The sequence below is a fragment of the Pteropus medius genome, unplaced genomic scaffold (genome assembly GCF_902729225.1).
Source record: "Pteropus medius unplaced genomic scaffold, Ma_sr-lr_union100, whole genome shotgun sequence".
In the NCBI taxonomy this organism is placed as follows: domain Eukaryota; kingdom Metazoa; phylum Chordata; class Mammalia; order Chiroptera; family Pteropodidae; genus Pteropus; species Pteropus medius.
Window position 1 is genome coordinate 1,747,693 of NW_024346692.1, and position 24,354 is coordinate 1,772,046.

Consider the following 24,354-nt stretch of genomic DNA (forward strand, 5'->3'; position numbering starts at 1 on the left):
TTTCTTAATCATTATTAGGCAGCCACATGAATATACTGCTCTGAAAACCATAAAAAGAAAGCCCAACAGACAGATCCCGATCCATCACAAAACTTTATAACCTAAACAAAGTACCATGATCTACTCGCCAGTGGTTCCCAAACCAGCCAGTATCTCAGAATCCACTTGGGGGAACTTACTTTGTGAAAATAGAAATTATTGGTGCTTTACTCCAAACCTATTAAATCAGAATCGTTGAGAATGGAACGGAAGGAGCTATATTTAAAATAATAATAATAATTATAATTATTATTATTATTATTATTATTATTATTTAAAACTTCTCTGTTGATTTTAAGGTCCACCCAATTTAAGAATTACTACTGTACACCATTCAACTCAACTACAGAAACTATCAAGTTCCGTTCCCCGCTTTCTGGATAGTTTCGAACTCCTTCATTCTCATCATCCCTTTAATTTATTATGTTATGCAGCTTTATTTTTTGAGAATTTGCAACATTTGCATTTATTAGTAATGAGAACAGTGGAATGGTAAAAGAATGAAAGGCAAAGGGGTTAGAGGGAGCTGGGAGGATTATGCCAACATGAATCGATGAAGGCAAAAGAAGTAAGAATGCAGACAGAAGGCGGTGGGCATAAGGGTAGGCAGGAGGAGTAGGAGAGAGGGGTGGGTGGCAACAGCACATAGAAAGGACAGCGAAGCCTGGTTTCCCACAAGGTCTATTACCCTAGCAATGTGACACCGAAAGGTTGAAGGCTGCTCCTCTCTACAATTCTGGATGACATGTTGTCAAGGCAACAGAATGTACCCAAGACACATGGTGGCAGGCCATGAGGACTTGTGGGTGTGCCAGGCATCTTCATTTCAAGGCAGGCTACATTGACTGGCTGAGCCGTTACACTGCGTCCCACTGTCAATGCCCACGCCCCTCACCTCAAAATCTTACCCTGGCTGCTCCATTCCCTCTGGTACGCTTCTCAGTGCATCACCCCCATTCGGAAAGAGGGGAAATTTTAACAGGCTGTACCTATGTAGACACAAGTTCAGGAACCGGCCACGGGACACCGGTGCACAGGAACTCCGACTCAAAAGGAGAGGCAGCTATTTAGTTAGAGTAAAGCCAACCATATTGTTTCTACCTTCCTACATTGCTTTGCTAATTTGTTTGCAAGTTTGTAAACAAATTTTATAAAAACAATAAAACAAAAAAACTGCATAATTCATAGGTATATCGAAAGGAAGTAATGCCTGATTTAAAAGGAATTTGTATTTCAATACTACTAGAAATAATAATAGCAGCTATTATTATTCAAAACCAGGTATTATTCAAATCCAGGTGGAAGAGTAATGAATCCTTGAAAGGTTATTTCATTTTATCTCACAATAGTTCTTCAAGGTTGATGAGTATTAACCCCATCCAAAACGAGTAAAAAAAAAAAAACATCACACAAGTCACACAACACGGCAAGAGGTCACCCAGCTTCAGAAAGGTGGAGCCAAGACTTGAAATGGCTCCAAGGTATATATTCCATCCACTGTACTAAATGCTTCCCTCTGAAAAGATGCTACATCAATGTACATCACTCTCTTCTTACACCTTGTAGAATGAAATTGAAAAATATCCAACCTCGTGCCAAGACCCTGATCTGGCCCTAGAGTCCCTTTCCACCTTACCTTCAATCACTACCCACACTGCCCACTCTCCAACTCTACTGACCTCCCTGCTACTCATCAAAAACAAAAACAAACCAAACACGTTCCTTCTTCAAAGCCTTCCCACCTGCTTTTCTCTCTGCCAAAATGCTGTTCCTCAGATCTTCACGCGTCTTGATCCTTCTCACCATCCAAATCTCAAGTGCTACCTCCTCTGAGACCCTCCATGACAACTCTACCTAAAACAGCCCACAGTATCCCTTCTTGTTATTTTTATCACAGCATTTACCACTACCTACATATTAGTGTTTAATTTATGTGTCTGTTTATTGTCAGTCAGGGCACCATGAAGACATGTCTCTCATATTGACTCTATCTCCAGGACCTTGCACAGTTCCTGACACTCATGAGATGCGTAATAATCATTTTTCAAATAAATGAATAAGTAAATGAGAAAGGATGTTGTTTGCCAAAGGAAGTTTCAAAATCTCTTGCTATTACCTTTGGAAACTTAATTGCATTGATTAAACTTAGTTGGTGATATCTTGCTGATTAGCATGTCAGATGAATTGCATATTTTATCTTTTGAAACTTTTAAAAAATGGTTATTTCTTTCTGCTTTCTCCTTTAAAAGAGGGCTAGTAAAGATTAGCACAGGCACCCAACTGCTTTGCAGGATGGAAATTCTGTTCTGCTACCAGAGATTGCAGTCCTGCCTTGAGACGGTCCTTTTGCCAAGTCTGTTTGTTAAAAAGAAAGTGGACATGAGTATTGTAACCTGAGCTGCAAGTGTCAAGTTGTCGATTGCTGATATGAGGTAGATGTGAAGAAAGGGTGACGGAGACAGTAGCCTAGAGAGAGATAAGGAACATATTTGCCTATAACCAGAGATTAATCCTACCATCCATTCTTCATTTGAGTTTAAAATATTTTTCTCTTAATTGCAACTGACATCTGCTGTACCGAAATAATTAATCCATCCATACCTTTAATAAACATGTATTAAGGGCTTACTATGTGTCAAGGGTCTGGGGAATGCAAAAATGAAAAAGACAGTCCCTGCCCTTACAAAGCTTGTAGTCTAGCAGGACAGATAGATAAAAATAACCTATTATGATTAATTACAGACATGATAAAGACTATGTAAAGTATAGAATGAAAGGAGATAAAAGGCAAAGAAGCAGGGGTTCTGACCTGGGAGTGAAGAAGAGGAAAATCTGAGAACGTGGGCACTTTGGATCAAGAGAGCAGCCTCATGTGAGATGCACCAGCCTGGGTATTGGAACGGATAAAGATACCAGCGATCGCATTCGAAAACACACACACATGCACATGCACGCACAGAACAAAGAAGCAGAAACAAACACAAGGAGAGAAAAGTGCAGAAAGGGAAAAACTGGGGCTAAAAGACAGAGTTCACCGTCCCACAGTTCCACCAAGGCCTGTGCTGTGGACAGCTAAACAGAACACTGACACTTCGCCTTTCAGCATTGTCCCAGGCCCCTAAGGCTCAGAGAGGTTAAGTAATTTGCTAAAGGTCACCCAGTAAATGGTGGAGCCTGGAAGCAACCTAGGCAGTGAGATTTCAGAGTTCCCCCTCTTGGCTGTGGTGTGTGTATTACCTTCCTAGGGCGGCCATAACAAATTACCCCACACTTGGTGGCTTAAAACAACAAATGTATTTTGTTACAGTTCCGGAGGCCAGAAGCCTGAAATCGAAGTCACCTGGGTTATGCTCCCTCTGAAGGGTCTAGGCAAGAATCTTTCTTTGCCTCTTCTAATTTCTGGTGGCTTCCTTGGCTTGTGGCTAAATAATTCCAACCTCTGTCTCTTGTCATAAGGACTTCTCCCTTATGTCTATGTCTTCTCCTCTTCTATTTCTTCTAAGGATGTTTGTCATTGAATTGAAGGCCCGCCTGGCTAATCCAAGATGATCTCATGATAAAAATCCTTAAGTTAATTCCATCTGCAAAGAGTGCCATCTTTTCTAAACAAGGTCACAATCACAGATTCCAGGAGTTGGGACATGGATATATATTTTCGAGGGGCCACCATTCAACCCACTAGAGTGTGTATACAGAGAGTACAGTTTAATCACTGTTAATTGTTTAATAAAAGTTACCGGTTACTATGCACTAGATATTATGACATGTGCTGGGAATATGAAAATCAGTAAATCGTGGCTTGGCCCACAATGAGCCCGCTGAATACCATGTGAGACAGAAAGGTAAACAAGACAGTTACAGTAAAAGCCTAAATAGGGCACAGGTGGACTGCAAAAAAGAGTGGTAAATTCTATGAAGATCAGAGTCAGAAAAGAATTCACAGAAGAAGCGCCACGACTTCTCTCAAAAAGTGAGTAGGCGTTTCTGGGTGGACAAGGAAGAGGATAGTCTAAAGAAAGAAAGAAGCACAAACAGGCACAGAGATGTGCAACAGCCAGGACCATTCAGGGAGCTGTAAATAATTGAGTGTCTTGACCTTATTGTTCAAGGGCCGTGAGGTTATGAGAAAATCCTGGAGAGGTGGCCCTGGAACAGCTCTAAGAGGATGTCGTATCCACGCCGTGGGAAGCCAGTGCGGAGTTTTCAGTGAAAGTGTAACAATCAGGTTTGATTTTCTAAAGAATCACAGAGGTAAGTGACCATGTATGTGGCAGTGCAGACAAGAAAGGAGTGCCAGCCTGAGGTCATGGCAGTGCATGGAGCGGAGGCGACGCACATAACAAGGCTTCCTTACTGTCTGCGTAGCCCTTGAGAGGGAAAGGGAGGGTTAACTAGTGCCTTCTTAGAACCCACTCTTGGTTTCTGTAATGCCTCTCTTTCCTTTCCTTCTGGGTCTCATCTTATCTAATAATTCCATCTTAGCTCCTGTATTATCTCCACCCCCTCTGGCCATTCCTCAAATGGTGGTGCACCCTTAGGTTCTGTCCTTGACAGACTTCCCTCCTCCTTCCACTTGTTAATTCTGAGTCATCTCAGCCACACTCCTAGTTTCAACTCCCCTCTCCTTGCTAATGAGGCTCATATCTATATTTTCAGTCCAAATCATTCTCTTTATCTCCAGTTCCAAATCCAACTGCTTACTAGACATTTCCACTTATATGACCCATCCATATTCTAAAGTCTACTCTCTCTCATTCCCATTGTCACCAAAATGTGATAAATCTAATTACTCTTGTCATCGTAATTGTTGGAATAGCACTAAAAGGGTCAATAGTGCTCAATGCTGCAGAAGGTCAAAAACAGCTTGAGAAGTCCACTGGATTTGGCATTTTGTAGAAAGTGAGAGGTGAGGAAGAGAAAACAGCAATTTTAGACTATCCTTTAAGGAGCTGAACTGTGAAAAAAAGGAAAGAAGGGGAGGAGAATCTGGGTCAAGAAAAGCTTTCATGTTAGTTTATTAATCTGAGAAAGACAAGCATGTTCAAAGAGGGAAAAATTGGCATTTTGAGTAAGACAATTCTTGACAGCTGAGTACTGTCACACATATTTCACGACACTTAACAAGGCTGGTCTCCAGGTTCTAAGTGCCAGAAGCACACACACGCGCGTGCACACACACACACACACACACACACACACACATACACAGAGACACAGACACACACAGGCGTGCGCACACAAAACGAGTCATTACGACAGCAAAAAAAAAAAAAATCCCCTAATACATCTCCAGACATCACTAAGCCAGAGAGAAGATACCAGCAGAGAGTAGTAATAAGCTGATAATTAAGAGGAAAAATCAAAATAACTGATGAGCCAAGGTCTTAGTTGTAGAGGACAGGTGAGGAGATTGAGCCAAGGGCACAAAAGCAGGGTTTGGTGTACACCAGGAGCAATGACAGGTTAGAGAGATTTGGGCTTTTGAATCACACTAACATTGGCTGAATTTCCAGGCTGTCACTTACTTCTTTTGAGAGACACTTGACTAAACCCCAAGCTGTTCTCAACCCTGCCCCCTTGCCACCTCCACCAGAAAGCCTCACAACACCCCTACCCAGACCTGGCCATGTGTCATTATTTGAGCTCATGAGATCAAGGTTAGGGAAGACTTTTCCTGATCTAATCCCCACCAGCTTGCTTCTCCTTCTTTGAGTGTAGACAGAATGCTTAGAACTAGGGTAAACCCCTCGCAACCATGACAAAAATACCACAAGAGTCCCAGAGGTCAGGCCTGACATCGCTGAGTCACTGAATCACCTCCAGCAGTCTCCATCTCCAGTGCCTTGTTCTGAGATACCAAGCACCTATTTGTTTAAGCCACTACAAGTGATAGGTGCCTTGTCCAATAAGTACCTATTTGTTTAAGGTACTGCAAATTAATCACTACCTAAAGGTCTTGGGTAAAATAGTTAACCTCTCTGATCTACAATTGTCTCATCTGCAAAATAGAGACAGAATACAGGCCTCATAAATTCAATGAAAGAATTAAATGAAATAACATATATAAGCTCCTATAAAGTGACTAGCTCAGAGCTTGACAAAATTAAATGATCAATCAAGGTTAGTTCTCTTTTTCATTGTAACATCAAAACAACCCATGACAATATGGGTGTTCTTTTTTCCTGTAAGATAGAATTATAGCAATAAAATTTTTGTCCTTAAAAAATGAAATAAAAATAGAGTTTAATATTATTCCCATGCATGCTGGACCCTTTGAATCAAATATAATTTCGATGCTATATTTTTTTGATTCTACCGCAGAATAAAAATATAATTTTGAATAAAATACAGACTCTAATTTTTTTATTCTAACACAGAATCAAAATATAATTTTAAATAAAATGTAGATCTAACATGTAAGAATAAGGCAAAAAGAATCAGAGAAGTCTCAGAAAGAGGAATGAAAATATACTCTTGGTGTAGCAATCATAATTCAAGGAGTTTTTAAGCAACATCGCTGTAATTTATTTAAAAATTGGTTAGTGACATATAATAAATTAACTGCTTTCCTGTATCTATAACACATTGCCACTTTCTACCTAGTATCTTTAATATCTCATTCATTTAATAATTCACTTTTTCTTATATGTCAATACTTCCAAACCTATGAGTGACCCTGGATTCAAACACTGTTTTATTCTGCTATGCTTTCTGTTTTAATGCTCTTGACTTATCGTCATTGTTTCTCTCCTGTGTATATCAGGTTATCGACATCACTGTTATGTCTCTGCACTGAACGCTTTGTTAGGTCCCGATCATGTCACAATCAGTAATTGCACTGCCACAGAGGGGTCCCACTGAGTTGCTGTTTACCCACCAGGCCTAAAATGAGGGGTATTATCACCCCAAACTCTTCTCTGTTAGTTCACAGGAAAACATCAGGATCCCGTTTTCCTCAATTTTTTTAGGTAAGGTCCGGCATATGAAAGTACAAAATAATGTATACTGATGGCCTCCTGTTTACCAAGCACTGGGTACAGTGCATCACAAGGCTCACTACGAACTAGATGTTATTTCGTCCCCATCTTACAAACGGAAATTTTGAAGCTAAGTGTTTAAAGAGCACAACTAAGGTCATATTGGCTGGGAAGGCACAGAGCTCAAGCCTACTGGTTTCAAGGCTGCATTCGCTCCACACTGTGCCACCACCTTCCTGTAGATACTTCGTCACCTTCCTGGAGGATGTGTGAGAAGTGATGGCTCATATGTTACTTTCTAGCACCAAGCACCTTTATTTATGTGAATGCCTGAAGCGATTCTGAGGCCTCAGTATTTTTTAAGCATTAAAACTTCACCTGGACTTCAAGTGGCAGTCTCTTAAAAGCAAACCCTAGCTCCAATTTTAAAAGAGAGAATATGTTGGCCAACAAGAAACACATTCTACTGAAACAGGTGGAAAAACTAAAATTCAGAGAGACTTGAAGCCTGCATCACTGCAGAGTTTAGTTTCTTAGCGAGAACTGCCCACCCACCTTCCCTCAAAGCACAGTTCAAGGAAGCAGGGAACACAGGAGAGGAGCACCTGACCTCCAGAGATGCATTTCGATCCTAGCTTTTTTTGGACTTCCTTGGTATGTGGGCTGGGAGCTTTGGAGTCAACCAAAAATGTTTTAAATTCAGACATGCTGGATTCAGATCCTAGTCCCACTATGTGACTTTGGCCAATGTACGTAAACTCTATCTGATTTAGTTTCCCCAACAACCAAAGCAATAAGACCACTTACCTCGCAGAATTGTATAAGAATTAAAACGGTCCTTAACATCATGCCTGGCACAAAGCTGGCATATATATTGGCTTCTTTATTTTCTTGTCTTTCCCAAGTCTGTGTCTTAACTCTCCTCATCCAACAAATACTATAATACCAGAGTTTGCTCTTGAAGTAGACTATCCCAAGAAATACCATCTGATAAGTAACTAAAAGCAAGGTAAAAAACTAAAAGACACCAGGTTAGGGAAGAGGCACAGAGTAATGTATGAGTAGCATAGCCAGTTTGGTTTCAATACTGTGTTGGATATGGAAACTCACACGAGCAACTGGAAGGCAATAGTTTATTTATTTACAATGTCACCCACTACTGCTGGCTCATCTACTCTCTCCAAACACATTGCTATTAGGTAGCGTGAGGTGAGAGGTGGAGAGAAGAGTAACAAGGAGAGCTGGAGAAGATGGATCCAAAGAAGAGTAGGGGCCATCTTCTTAGCCCCCATTAGATTCCAAAATGTGGCCGCCTGTGCAGAAAATGAGAGTGCTATTCAAAGCATCAAGTCTCAGTCAAGTAAGTTAGAAAGGAGAGAATCATAGCAATAGAGTCCAGAGTAAGAATATTTTCACATGTCTTTTAATGAGGAACAAGATGTGACTCATGATGCATGTTTTAGCTGGTATACCTCACTATAACCAAACCATCTATTTCCAGACCCTGACCTTTTACTCAGTATACCCCTTTCTCTTCCATTCTTGCAGGAGTAAAGAATGGATTATGCGTCCTCTTGCCTGACCTTACTAAAACTTCCACTTTCTGTTCTTTCTTACCTCCTGCCCAAGCCATTTTCATTGGCCCTAAAGCCAATAACAAGAGCTGTCAATAAGCCTGTCCTTCCCTATCACCGCAGCTTATTTCCCTCGCCTAAAGTATCTATTTGCACAGTACTTTTCCAGAATCTTCTAAATATTTTATTTCATTTTCTCTTCAAAATGTTGTAAAGTGGGTAGGGCAGAAAACAGAATTTAAATCTTAGAAACTGTAAGCTGAGTATCATGTAGCGTAAGTGATTTGTTTAACCAATTTCCAAAGCTCAAGACTTAAAATTCTTAGTTCAGTGCTTTTTGAGGCAGAACTGTATAAATAGGAAACACATGCTTCAAAATAGGTACTTCTGGGATTTGAATCCCAGTCCCATTGTTCATAAGCTGTGATGTCCTGGATTAGTTACTTAACCTCTCTGAGCTAAAATCTGAAAACCAAAGGAAGATTTCGACAAGTCAGCAGAGAAATCTCCTGGGAAGAAATGGAAATATGTTTAGCTTTCATTCATTAGTTGGATTCAGATGGGCATCCTAAGTCCAAGATCTCAGGGAGAATAAAAGCAATTATAACAAGGCAAAATAAAACAGACTTTTCATATTCGGGTAGCAAACTACCAAAAATTGCTTCATACATTTTTAAACTGTCTCTGTTACTATTCTAAACAGTCTTTTGTTACAAGTGCCTAGCAGTTCTTTCCTCATTACAGCTCTTCTATAACTGAACGTGCCCTTTTTGGCTATGGCATGGCTGTATCGCCCATGGGCCCCGGCTCCCCTGGTGGGGGAAATCCATAGATTCCATCCATGCTTCATAGCCATCTTCATAGTAGGAGAGAGGGGATTGGTCTCCAGTTCAGAAGTGTCTCTACTATTGGCCATGATGCTATTCGATTCCCGTTCTTTTCCTCTTTCATAAAATCTTTTCCCTTTCTTCAAACTGTTCCATATACCTTTGGCTTAGCCTACTGGACGCTTAGGGAAGAACCTGCTATGTATTATCTCATTTAATCTTCAACAACCCTATAATGGATATATTATTATACCCATTATACAGGCAAGGAAACTAAGGTTTAGAGGAAGTAGTTGGTGTGTAGTCCAATTTCCATTCCTAGAAAGCGATGCTAAAATCCACTCTGACTCCAAATTCTGAGCTTTGAACAGTTCTCCACTACTGACTTCCAGGCTTCTTTTAGTCATGGTATAAAATGCATTTCCTCGGTGGGAAAGCAAAGCACTAATTAAAGTTTATACTGATTAATTAGCGTATGCAAAAAAGTGAATACACACTATCTGACCAGGTGCTGAACCTGTACCCCACTACTTTTGTCAAAAATCTTTACAATCTGCTCTCTTTCTTCTATCACAAACTCCTTGAATTAGAAACTTTATCCCTGTAATGCAATCTTCTACAAGGACACTTAATAAGTGGATTTTATTTGAAACAAACAACCAAATTAAACAAATAAACAAACAAGTTAAAATGGAGTGGCAATTACCCATCTCCTAGGAGCAAGAAGCAAAATGGAATATTTATCATCCTTCACATGGTGACTATACCTTAAAGACTATGCCTCAGACGTAGTGAAGCTGTATTTCTTAGATTTTCTACATCAGTTCTTCTTTCAAATGTTTTGTCCTATTGCCCCATACTTGATTCATAGTTGTCAAACTCTGTGTCCTCATTCTTTGTTTATAAAATGTGGTCATGGTACTTAAAAATAAACTTCTACTTTAAAAAACTGACCTTAGAATCTGAGGTGTTTTATTTTTGAAACTTGCCCCAAAAGCTCATTTCTCTGAGATCTAGAAGACTCTTTTTACTTGCCTTCATGCAAATCCTTTCAGCCTGCGAACGTTTCTCTGCACGGCTCCCTGGCACGGTGGCCCGGCTGCCCCTCTCAGTGCTGGTGGTCCCTTCTGCATCCTCCTCTGCAGCCACCAGATACCCATTCAGGCATCTAACCCCTTATGACTGAGCTTTTAACTTCCCGGCTTCTATGTTATCGGGACCTCCTCTTTTCTTCTTTTTCCTCTGTCTACCTACCTTTTAGAAACTCTTCTTTCCAGGTCAAAAGTCAGTTGGTATTATTAAGGCTATTTTAGAAAACAACCTAACCATCACTGACCACCTCCTTTGTTTGATGGAGAGAGAAAGAAAAGACAAGATGGGATATTTGGGTGTGGTTGCAATAGGGGGAGGAATAGGGGAACGAGATCGGGGGATCGCACAACAGTGACCTGGAAGAATCTACCTCACTGGCTTCAATCCTCCCTTTCCCCCGAGAAGTAGTAACCAACGGGCCCTCTATGCAACTGTGCTACACCTATGCGCCACGTCATTTCACGTCTTCATCCATTCTCTACTTTCTTTAGATTCCAGTACTGCCATTATGAATCAATGGATGAATTACTTTTATCCAGATAACATCCACCAGAGTGCTGTATAACAGAGGAGAAAATAAGGAATAGGAAGGTATGTAAGACCTTAACCAGCCTCTTCATTTTCTTGAGAAGCAATAGAGCACGTGGCCCTTGGAGCCAGCAACCAGTGTTAAAGTCCTGGCTGCCACGTACTAGCTACATCATTTTGGATATGTTATTTAACCTTTCTGAGCCTCAGTTTTCCCAACTGTCAAATGGAGATAAATAATACCACTTAGCTCACTGGGTTGTTAAAGAGTATTAAAGAAAACAATGCAGGCAAAGCATTAAATAAAATGCATGCAAAGCACTACGTGTTCAGCATATGGTAAACACTCTAGAGCACTTAAGATGCATCAGTGAACAAAAGAGCCCAGTCTCTCCACATGGTCTGCATCTTAGTTAGTATTATTATGCATTTGTTAGAGACACAACAGAGAAGCAATCGGCCAGTTTAACCAAAAACCATTTATACTGCAGCTGGGGGCAGGGGTGGGGTGGGGTGGTGGTGGACTGAAAAGAACATATATTGCACAATAGCCCACATAAGAAAAAAAATCACTTTCACCTGTCTTGCTCTCAAAATAAGTAAACGCTTATTTCTGATTTAAAAATTTGACTCATCCATCTTGCCATTTTTCAGTGCCATATTGTACCCTCAAAATACCACTGCTAAAATATAATTTTCTAAGGAGAATGATGTTAACAGAAACTCTACCTGAAGTAAAAACTCAGTAGGTTTTCCCAGTCAGTCTGTATTTTCCATTCTGCTTAAGTTTATCCCGCTTCCCTTAGTATGGGCTCCTTGTGCCAGCATTTGATTCTAACAGTTTTACCCTTTCAATATCTTTCTCATATGCTCCTAAAGTTCCTCCACTTAGTACTTTGCACTTGACCTTTTCTGGACTATTTATAATAAAGGAAGCTCCAACACAGACACTAGTCATCTCTGCCTGCTGCCAACAGATGGCAATAGTGATCGTGCAAGGTGATATTTTCCTCTTAAACCTTGTGCTGTGGTGGTTCTCTACTGGCCAAGGAGCAGGCCTGTGGTGTCTGTGCTAGGTTCTCAGGGGTTTACAAACATTATTAACCCTACAGCACATCTCTTAATTACAAAACTAAAGGCAGTTTTGAAAGTAATGCTAACAAGTATAAGATGACAATGCAAAGGTAGAAATAATTTTAAAACTCAAAGTGATGAAAAATAAATACTGTACTTGTAGTTAAATAATCATCCTGACAGAAATAACTGTAAAGGACAATATATAGTGAGAAGTGCTGAACCTAAGCAATAAGCAATTAAGGGAAAATAACTGAATAAGTAAAAAATGTAAAAAAAAAACAAACGAAAAACAAAAAAGCCATACCTACAACAAAACACTTCCTGCAGTTAGAGAAAAAGCATCAATGTCAGATCTGATATTAAGGTTGAGTAATGTAGGAAAGACTAGGATTTATTTGAAGATTTAAAGCAGTGTTTCTCAGCCTTAACTGCACAGTAGAATTATCTGTAGAGCTTTTCAAACTCCTGAACCCCAGGCACTACCCTAGGCCAATAATCAGACTCTCTGGCAGTGGGAGTCAGGCACTGGTAGTATTGAAAGCTCTTCAGGGGATTCCAATGTGCAACCAGGGTTAAAAACCATTGCCTTCAAAACTAAGCACAGGGAAAATGCAGCTGCTACTGACTGTACAGACTAAAATCTATTCAAATACACAGATCGAAGTGTGACGAGTGTGGACTACCTCAGCACAAAGTACTTCTCTATTTGTATCTTCAAGGAGAGAAATTACCTGCCTCAAAGGATTTTTCTCTTTATGTTCTTGAAATTGGTATTGGTGGAGAACATGTATTATCAAGGAAGAATAGGGCACACCTTATTTTAAAGTTTTGAAGCAGCTATCCATGTGCGTATTTGAAGAAAATAGATCACAGTGCTATAAACTTCAATATCTCTTAGTCATTTCAGTGAATCCATTTACAAACAAACGAACACACAAATCCAATCAAAAGTATAGGAGCTTCTAGATACCAGCACCTTTCTCTCACTTTTGTCTCCAAGCTGTTAGACTAACTCTTGGTCTATTCATTCTTCAGTGAATTCTGGTGACCTTCCATCTTTCATAACTAAGTTTTGCATTAAAACGAATGCATCATTTAGATCTTAATTCAAACCACCCAGGTTCCTCTGACTGCAGCCGCTTTTACCTTATCTGCCATTATCATCGAGGATCCTCCGTGGATGCCCAGGATAGGGGTGAGAGTCTGGGCTGAAATGAAGTCAAGGATCTGGGCGATGGCTTCCTGGTCTGTGTCATCAGCAAACACCACCCCTTGGATCTTCCGGTCAGACATGAGATCACAGATGCGGGTGATGATGCTCTTTGGGTCCGTCTCATTCATGGCTACCAGCTCTACACGGGGCACCACAGAGAGATGGTGGAAATCATCTTTCTCGTGGGCATCCTTGATGGCCACCTCGTCTGAAGTGCCCACGAGGATGACAGCAATGCCAATGCTGGGGGGGCTCTTCTGAGAACGAGCTCTGCTGCCTGACACGGCCAGGACAGCCAACACCAACCAGAACTTGGGAGAACAGCACTCTGCTCTGGGCTTCATCTTCAATTCGTCGACTCCCTAAAAACACAAAGACAGAGTGGTTAAATTACGACCTACATTATGTGACCTGTCTTTGAAGAGGCTAGATACTACCAGTCAAGAGCCTTAGCTCCTTTCACTGAACATCAAACCCAGTTTCTATCTTCTAGCCTAGTCTCTTATCTCTTGTGTGTGCTCAGCAGAGTGAGAAGGAAAAAAAAAAAAAGAAAACTTTCAAAAGCATCAGAAATCCTTGAGCAAGACAATAAAAAGATGCTACTGCCATAACCATCAGCGGCAAACAGACAGAGACAAATGAGGGAAAGAGGATACAAGTGGTCCAAGCCATCATGCCAAGTGCACAAACGCGGGAGTCTCCAAGAGGGAGTCTTGCAGTCAAACCTTTAACTGTTCCTGGGCCATGGGGATGGCAGCGGCCAGGCAAAGTGAGCAGCAAAATGGGCTCAGCAGAGGCTAGCAACAAAACACGGTCTGGAATAGCTGGATATAGAGAGCTATACATCAGCCCCCCATTCTTGCTGCCTTTACTTTGTGTTCACCCTAAAGAGGACAAGAGCCTGAAAATTCTTCAGCAACCCTTCCAGTATCTGCCTCCTAACACTAAATCAACAGAAGCGACCAACACGTGGGTATTTAAAAAAAAAACAATCTCAGTTGATCCTTACAATAACCTAATGTGGGGGATAATAAAGATATTATTATCCCCATTTTATAGATGTGGAAGCTAAGGCTCAAAGAAGCTACAAAGTCCAAAACCATGACCCAATTATGTGAAACAAATATGAATCCAGTTCTTCTGACTTTTAGGCCATTTTGCATTCCAACATATGTACACCACACTGCCTTTCACATCATGCATTATTACAAGGAATAGTTTTATTCTGATTTGTTTATGAATGAAAGTTTAGTGATTTAGACAAATACTACTGTTATCTGCAGTAATGTCAGAGATAGTTTTGAAATATTTTCCATGGCATCCTATCATAGTGACTTCCCTGAAATGACTGATTCCATGTTTGCATACAATGTGCCACCTTTTACCTACATCACCTTTTACCTCCAGCCTTCTTATTCGACATATGCCCCTAAATCTTACACCGTGCACCAGACCGAGGACACAGCTCTCTTTAGGGCTTGGTAATTTCTCCTTCATGTCTCGCCACTCTCAAAGAGCTCCTCTTATTTAAACAGAACTGGCCCTGCTTAGGGTGTTTTGATTTGTTTTAAATAATAATTTATTGTACTTCTATTATGTGCCGTGTACTGTGTTCAGCATTTCCTCATGTGCAATCTCTTTAGTCTTCGTTGAAACTCTATAAATGTCATTTTTTCCTCGTTTTTTCAAATGGAGAAACTGAAGCTCAAACAGTTACATAATGTTCCCGAGGTCAATAAATACCAGCATGCCAATACATAAGCAGAGCATTTTTACACTCCAAGGAAATATTCTATACGCTGCACCTCAAACCAGAACCAGAGATTCTCATTCTTCTCCGAAGAGAGAGCGCAATTAAGGGTGAAAATGCTGCCTGATATCCCCTGCTTGTTTGAAAAAAAATAATTAAGATATTAGTGACCTAAAACTTTGAGATTTCTTAGCTAAGAAAAGAAAATAATAATGATGGTGTTGAATAAAGAAAGACAGGGAAGTATTCATGCCAGGCAGACTGACTGCAAAGAGTATTTAATGATTCGGGAGTAAGATGCTAGGGACATTTTGTGGCTGAAGGAGCACAAAATCCAATCCAGTTCTTGGCAGAAAACATTTTGGAACTCTAGCTGTTGTAGTCATCCTTCCACATTGCCAAGGAGGAGACTTGTATTGATCACCTTGTCTATCTCCTGCAGAAAAGACGAGTGGCTCAGTGGTTCACAGCTAAGCAAAGTGTACTGCTGACAGTTTTGTTTTACATGTCTCTGTGGAAACAGAGAATGACTACATTGGCCCTGGATGCCCATGCTGATGAACTAACTATACTCAATCTAGCAGGAGAGCTGGGGCCTGAATTCCTCCTCCCAGAGCTAAAAACAGAGCAGCACTATATAGAGTTGGACAGCACTAAATATTCAGAGCAGACAGATGGGTTTAGCATCTCAAAGAGCTGTTAGCAAAATAATAATAATCTGTTCATTTTCAAGGACTGGTTCTCAAGGAGAACCAAAAGATTTAGAATTTGGCAAAACTAGCAGCTAACTTCATTCCAACGGGATTCTAATCCCACAGTTATAAGTCACTAAATCAGATTCCTTCACATTGAAAAGTGGTCCACTCTGCCATGACAGTTTGTTAACTTTAATGCACTCTACACTCTCCCACTTTGATGTTTTATTTGCTCTCTTTAAAATATCTCGTGTTCTTCTATTTTTTCCTCACACAATTTATTACACTTTGTTATGCAATGGCTAGTTGTGACATTCAAAGAATAGAATCTGGTTTTCCTAAGCATCTCTTTTATACTCAGGATAGAGCAAAGCACTTTACAAAGCAATACATTATGGGAGATACCAGTAACTGAGGGACTGTAAGACAAAGAAGTGGCTTTGAATACAAACTCGATTTCACACATTAGCTAGGAGTTAGCTGAAAGAAAACATGTAGTCTAAGATAAGCAAATTGGTTTTGCTACCTTTCACAGACAGACCACAGTTTGTCTTAATGCACCTGCTCTATGAAGCTTTGCCCACTCTGCTCCAAGGCTCTTCACCCTCCCCTGGTAGAAGTGAGCGCTATTTCCTTTTGGCTCTCACTATAGCCTGTAAGTGTTTATCCAAATACTCGTAATAGTTCATTTTAATTACATGATTATGTATCTGCCTATCTTAACTAATTGGTAATCTCCCAGTGAACAGGGACCTTTTAGTTCAGTAAGCATTTACTGAGCACCTACCTATTGCCTAGCAGACACTGTTATTGGTGTTGGGATGCAACAGACATAGGCTCTACTCTTCACAACCAGTCTAGAAGAAAATACAGACTCACAAAGATGACTTTGACCTGTTTCTATTTGCATTTAGGGAATCTAGCGAGGCCTCGTATACATTAGGGAAGGTCTCAATAAATGGTAGCCACTGAGTTTCTACCATTATAAAATTGTCGATATTTAACTATTTTTACTTATAATGGTAACCTATTTTATATATTATATATTTATAGTAACATTTTACCTATAACTTACCATATGCCAGACACTATTATTGCCAGGTAATTTTCACAGAGTTAAATCACATATAAACGTTATAAGTCATAGTTTTTCCCTATATTACAAATAACACAACCGATCTGAGAGGTTAAGTACATGGCCAAGATCGCACAGCTAATAATGGATGTCATTAACTTTCAAACCAAAGTTTATCTGTCCCCAAAACCCTTGCTCTTTCCATTCTGCTGCCTCTCAGTATATATGAGTATATGAATGAATGAAAAAATGAACAAATGAATGAATAATATCACCAACCAAAAACAAACTGCATTCTAATAGCAGTTCTACATTAACTAAGTGCCTGAGGATGGGCAAGTCACCTCATCACTGTTTCTATATCCTCATCGGTAAAATCAGGATAATGTACCTAACCTACATACCTAAAAGACTTATGGTGAGGATCAAATAATAATATGGAAGTGCTTTGAAGAATATAAAATACTCTATAGATGCAAAGGATGTTACATTTAAGCCTTTATAGAAGTTGTTCAAGGATTCTAGCTATTTATGGAAGCACAAAGTCAGCATGTGGGAGGTGGGGGTGACAGAATGGCAGACATAGGCTGAGAGGAATGTTAAGAGGAACCTTACAGAAGGCAAGTGATATTAGTTCCCTGACGGTTATAACTCCCTGGAGAAGATGTCATAATGGCTTCAGAGTAGCAGCAAACTCTACTGACAGCTGGTAAGTTGTGTAGCAGAACACAAGAGTCATTTAGGCCAGGGCCAGTAAGGAGAATCAGTGGAGCTCAGGACCCCCAAATCATGCCCTAAATTCAGGCACTACAGTACATGAGCAGAACCAACAACAAAACAGCAGGATTAGAGACAACTGTTCATCCCTGGTGCTCCACCTCCTTGAAGCTTGAGATGAGCGGTCCCTAGATCTATAACAAGCAGAAGACCATGACAGCCTATGTTCACGCCTACAATTGGTGCACGGTAACAGTTGGAACCATCTGTACTTTGCTGCCCACAGTAGACTACAAGGGAAGACACATCTGAGTAAGAAGCTGGGACAATTCTGTCCTCAGAAAAAAACTGAGTCCTGGGGCAACCTCCACAGGAAGGATAAAATGTGATTTAATAGATGATTAAGTCAAATTTTCCAAGTATCATCCTTTATTGCAGTCAGGACTCTATTTGGTGTAACCCAATTAAGGAGACTGTGGTTAGAATATGATAGGCAGTGAGTAAAATGAAGATTAAAAGTGTCAAAACTATGCATCGAGTCAGTTTCCCAAGCTACAATAAAGACAGAAAGCTAGGACACTTAGGCCTTAAAACCTGTTACTTTAGAGAACGTGGGGAAGCAAGGAATCTCATACAGTATAAGTTAAGTGAAGTATAACTGAGTAAAACCTTTTTTGGAGGTCAATGTGGGAAAATTCATCAAATTTTTAATATTAAGACAAAATACGAAGGTAAAAATATCAAATAACAATGAGATATGTCACACACTAATACCAAGTAACAATGAGAAATGTCACACACAATACCAAGAACATATATGAATCTAAAAATATAAGCTTAACATGTGTAAAGGAATAGCTAAAATTACCCCGGAGATTAAGAAATGAATTCAACAGACAAAATATAAACAAAGACATAAACAATGAAAAAAAATGCATGAGTAATAAGCTTGAACTAGTTCAGCTATCTATAAATATACAACAGAGACTACATATTCTTTTAAGTATGTGGAAAACACTAAGTCTACAAAAATGCCTCAATAAATTCCAAAGAATCAATATGAAACAATTGCTATTTTTCTATAATGTGGTTAAGTTACAAATGAAGTTTGGAAAGGTAGCTTAAAATATCACATGTCCAAAACTTTTAAAGAACTTGCGATTAAATAACGTAAAACTTAAGGAGGAAATCATAAGAGGAAATTATAAAGATTCCTTTGAACAGAATGACAATATAAATATTAAATATCGAAATTCCTAGAGCAAAACTAAAATAGTTTAAAGAGAAACCTATGCCTTTAAATTCACTTTTAAGGAAATGTTAAAATGAAAGATAATTGTAGCTAAATTTTCACTTACTGAACAATTAACAGAGTCAACCCGAAGAAGGAATTAAATAGTAAAGACTAAAGGACACCAAAGGCAAAGAAAAGGGGAAAAAAATTTGATCCTTTAAGACTACAACAGACAAAGTTCTGACACAACCAATCAAGGAATAGAAAAAAATGCAAATCAAATTCATAATGGAAAAAGGTAAAATAGCAACATATACAATAGAAACTTAAAATAATAAAATACTATTATAAAAAACAGTTGCTTGTAAATTTAATGTATAAATATACAATTAAAACAGCAAAAAGCAGTTCAAAAGAAAACGTGAATATAATAATAACCGCTAAAGAATATAAAATGGTTAGCAAAGGCCCCCAATCCTAATCCACTAAAAACCACCCCCACCCCTACTTCCCACTCGACCACCCAATATCTGCCAAAATAAAAGGAAGTAAAACAGGTATACGTGGTTTTCTAGGTGAAGTCTACCAAACTTTTAAGAACTGAGCCTTGCTTGTATAAACTGAACAAAACAGAAAAAGAAGGAAAGCTTAATTCTAAATCCAAGTGATTGTAGTAAAAGAAGAAATTATCATTGCTCCCTTTCACTTATGAACATAAAGGGAAAAAAGCTAAACAAAATATTAGCTAATCAAAACAAATAGTATCTTTTAAAAATAACATGACCAAGTGTGGTTTGTACCAGAAATGCAAGGATGGCTTAACTTCATACTATACATCAAAATAATTCACCACATTAGTGGACTAGAGGAGATATTTATACAAATATCTCAAAAAATGAAAGAAGCACATTCATTTAATGGAAATAACTATTTACGACATAAATGTTAAAATGTTTTTTAAAAACTTGTTGATAATAGGAAAGGAAAGAGATCATCAACCTTTTCCTGGTTAAGAGTAAATACCAAAAACTCTTGATCACATCCTTTTTGATATTGAGAAAAAGGCAAAATTAGTGCTGTCACTGCCATTGGAGATTCTGGTCAATCAAGTAAGTTAAGGAAACAAAAGTTTTAAGACTGGGAAGGAAAGAGAAAACAACTAGCATTATGTAAACATAATATGGTTAGCTAGATAGAAAATCCAACAGAATTTAAAAACTATTAGTATTAATTTGAGTGGAGCAAGGTTGCTAGATGAATGACACTCTTAGAAAAACATCAATAGCTCTCTTTTAACCAATTGAAAATATAATAGTTATAACAGCAAAAGCAACTATAAATTATTTAGCAACTAACTTAAAGACTGCATAAGACCTCTAACAGAGAAATTTGAAACTCTATTAAAGGACATGAATGAAGACCTGAACAATGTAATTATATACCACATTCGCAGATATATAATAACATAATATTATAGAGTTCTATTTTCTCCTGAATTCACCTGTAACTTCAAGGCAATTGCTATCAAGATAGCAGTAAGATTTTTAAAGAAATTTTATTAAATTATTCTAACATGCATAAGGAAGAATAAAGGTATACAAAGAACTAAATAAACAAGATGTCTCTATATAAATCAGTAATAAAAATACACCATGAACTAAGAAGTATGATGAACCCAACTCCACAGAACAGACCCAAGATACAATTATTTCATTAACATATTTTTAAAATGTTAAGTTACAAGTCAATTTTAGGTTTTAATTTATACTTTCTAAATTAAGATTTACAAGACCAGTGCAAATGTTGATCCAAAGAGGTGTTTTTGAATCAGAATGCTTAGCTTAGACAATAAATGTATTAACCAACCATCTAAAGCAAGGGTGGGAGTACTACAGATGTCAAACATCTACCATCTAACCCCATTCTGATGTATGAGACCAATATCTATGTCTAATAAATGAAATACAATGCCATCTACATATGCACGTTTTTTGGAAACCCAATTTCAATCCTCTAAATCCACTGAAAATCTGCTAAACATCACCTAAACATCATCTGAACCTGTCAAAATAACATATAAAAGGCAACAACCTTTGATTTCAGTTGACTTACAACCTAAAACCTCTCTGATTATATTCCTCCTCACACTATTACTATCATCCATTACTTTTTCAGAGCTCTGAGCTCCCTTGCTCCCACTCTTTCTTCAGAAAGGAACAAAGTAAGAAATCCCGGTGGTCTGGGGAGTGGAGGCAGGTGCTGAGACTGTGTGCCTATGAAACCAGTAAAGAAAGAAAAGTCTACCCGGACATTCTACAAACATGCCGAATCCATTTTTTAAGTAGTGATTGACATGGCAATACACAGTGCTCCTTGGTACTGTTGGGGCATTTACTTATCTAAATGCACCCCTGTGTGGAGCTAACCCAAAATTCATTTCAACATATCATATCCACAGCGAATAAAGAGAAAATCAAAGAAAATAGAGCCTTAGTTAAGTCACTTATGGGGAAGTGTTTGATCAAAGAAGAGCAGAATAGATAAGAGAGAGAAATGATACAGGTAAAAATTATCCCAGCAGATGAACCATCAAGTCTTCCTACATACTGCAGGGAGGGATGCCCTACCAAAGACCACCAGTCCCTTAGACCCCTATGATGGCCTCATCATTGCAAAGGCTAATAATAGGGCATTGAATTTCTTGGCAGAAAAATTATTCTGCTGCATAAGAGCCTTCTTGTTCTTATTTGGTCCAAGCAGACCTACCACCTGAGCTCCTTCCTTGCTCTGCAACACTTCTAAGTACCTAAATCCAGGCTTTTCTGTCTGAGCTGTTCTTTCCCACTGTATGCACGAAGCAGAAGTATCACTTCTACAGTCACCTAAGTTCTTGACATAAGAGCTGTACAGGTAACTACTAAAGGATTATAAATCACTTCATACATGTACATTTTAATAGAAATTCATAATACAAACATAGGTGATTATCTGTACTCTTGCCAGCGACAACCACTTACGGTTTTTTTTTCCTGTAATATTCTGCAAGAGCAGACACCAAAATTGTTCAAAGTTTCTATTCTAACATCTGCACACGGTTCTTAATTATAATTAATTTATATGCCTCAAAGGACGGTGTGGGCAGCCCTGCTGAATTCCAAACCTTTTAAAAATGGATTCTGATTATTAGCATTTGGCAGCAGATTAGGGCAATTGCGTGTATGGGTTTAACAGCAAAATAGCATTTTCGAGTGTTAATAAAAATTATTGGCTTGTCACTGACTATTAATATGGGGGATGAGCAGTGAAAATGGGTAGTGGACAATATAAAGAGAAGCACATGAATGGGGCAGCAAGGAAATCACAACTGGGAAGGAGGTCAAAGGAAGACAGCACAGCGGGAGGGCAACAGAGAGCCAGGGATGGAGCACGGGCCACCAGACCTATAGGCATCTACCCAGAAAACACTGGTGTTCTGAGCCGCAGATAAAAATTTTTTGCTAAAGCAGATTTAAAACTGGGGTGTTAACAAGGGCCATTTCCAAGTCTCCCAGATAATCTGCTCTACTGCTGAAGTATATGCCAAGCCACTGCAACCCTCAACAAAACCCCTTCTGCAAACCCAGCAATAATAACAGAGTAAAGCTCTGGAGTTGAGAACACAAGTTTTACATTTACTCTTAACTTGTTATGCAATCTTGAATCAGTTTCTTTACCTCTCTGACCCTCGGCTCCCTCATTTGTAAAACGGGAGGTAATAACTGCTGTCACAGGATTACTGTGGAGACTGATTCACTTGATAAATGTTTAGTGAATGTTTTCCATGTGCCAGGGAGTTGCTAAGAGATGGGCTCCAACACTGAATGGGATCCAACCTACAAGAAGCCTTTAACCTAGCGGCCAGAGACGGACAAACGGGAATAAAGAACAATGCGCTGAGTTATAATAGAGCATGCCCCGTCACCATAGGAGGCCACCTAACCCTGTCTGGGAGATCAAGAGAGTAACAAGCTACGTGCTAACCAATGAGCAGTAAATACTAATAAAAATAACAGACTGAAATGGCAAAAATAATAAAATATTAGTTAGAAGTGTATTATAATATGGTAAAGAAGTCAAGGACCTTGAAGTCAAAAGATCTAGAATTGAAACTTGGCTTTCACACTTACTTCCCTTAAAGGGAGGGGAAGCAGTAACTTAAATGATCTGGACCTCATTTTCTTCACTATAAAATGCGGATTATCATCCTCACCTCACAGAGCTGTTGTGAATATTAAACAATTTACTTGAAAGCATCTAGCGAATAGCAGGTACTTGATATTTATTCATTGAATGTGAATATACTCTGTTCAGAGGCAGATAAGGAGCTTCTCTTGCCTTGAATTACTTAGAAGAGAGTCAGACTCCTTCCGCCGCCCCGCCCCCGCCCACCGCCCTCTCCAGCTTTAGTACAATTTCTACTGACCTGAGAAATAGGTTGTTTTAAAAAGTTAGCCTATAAGTAAATACTTGACATCCAATATAAACAATTGTTAAAATAGATTTTAAATCCTGGAGCCAGCCCCTACTCTCCAATCTCTGCCTACCAGCCACCAAACAGCCACCTAATTTTGTGCAAAGTAATACAACTACAACAAAATAGCCATTTAGTATCTTTGAAATCTATACCTTTACTCAGTAACAGTGATTCTCTCTGAATATAAGAAAGAAGAACCCATCCTCACTATCATGGCTGGTAAGATAGCTTTTCTTGCAAACCCTGATGAAGGGAGGACAAGGATTACATCTGCTTCCTTTATCTGTCTTCAGTACTTAGCAGAATGACATATGGTAGGTGCTCAATAGACATGTGTTGATGACATTAATGAATGAACCAATGAATAAGTACCTAAGAATACCAATAATGATTGCCTCTCTGCATCTCTGCTGACACATAAATGAAGGCACTGTTCTCGGTCCTTCACCCCCAAGGCTTATAACATGAACGGAAATATTATAAACACCAAAACCATTTCCAACTTCTTGATATTATGCAGGGATCATTCCTAGGTCACTGTTGTTAGCTGATAATTGCCTGTGTATCTGAGTGTTTATTTGTACATGTACATATGTGTGTAAACCAATGCCTATACGAGAGACACACTTTTATGTGTACAAGTTAGCTCTCTTTCCCTTGGTCTTTGAGATCTAAGATGGTTCTACTGATGAAGTATGGCATCCAAACATGATTCAGCCTTCATGCAGAGCCTAGGTCTAAAACAAGACTCTGAGGCCATAAAAGACCTTGAAGAGAATCAATAGGGGAAAAAAGCCATACCATTCGAGCTGGCTGGTTATCAGGCTGACTCTGGATGCAGTCTTAACATAAAATGCCATCTTTATTAATGCCATCAATATACACATTTGTTAATCACACAACCAATCATACTCAAACTCTGAATTCACTTAAACTCCTCTAATATCACATGTGGAATTGAGCATCTACTCAAAGAATTAGTTAAAACATACCTTCGAATTTCACTTGCCCTTCCTCCTCTCTCTCCCTTCCTCTCAAATTAC

General features: G+C 39.0%; 1 protein-coding gene across 1 annotated transcript in view; it reads right to left on the minus strand.

Annotated features, from left to right (window-relative positions):
- The window catches only part of GRIN2B (glutamate ionotropic receptor NMDA type subunit 2B), a 385,633-nt gene that overhangs the window by 260,943 nt on the left and 100,336 nt on the right, over nt 1-24,354 (minus strand). Inside the window, exon 2 of the mRNA XM_039876409.1 lies at nt 13,261-13,689. Coding sequence (XP_039732343.1) covers nt 13,261-13,671 — 411 coding nt within the window. The 5' untranslated portion in view covers nt 13,672-13,689. The remainder of the gene's footprint in view (nt 1-13,260; nt 13,690-24,354) is intronic.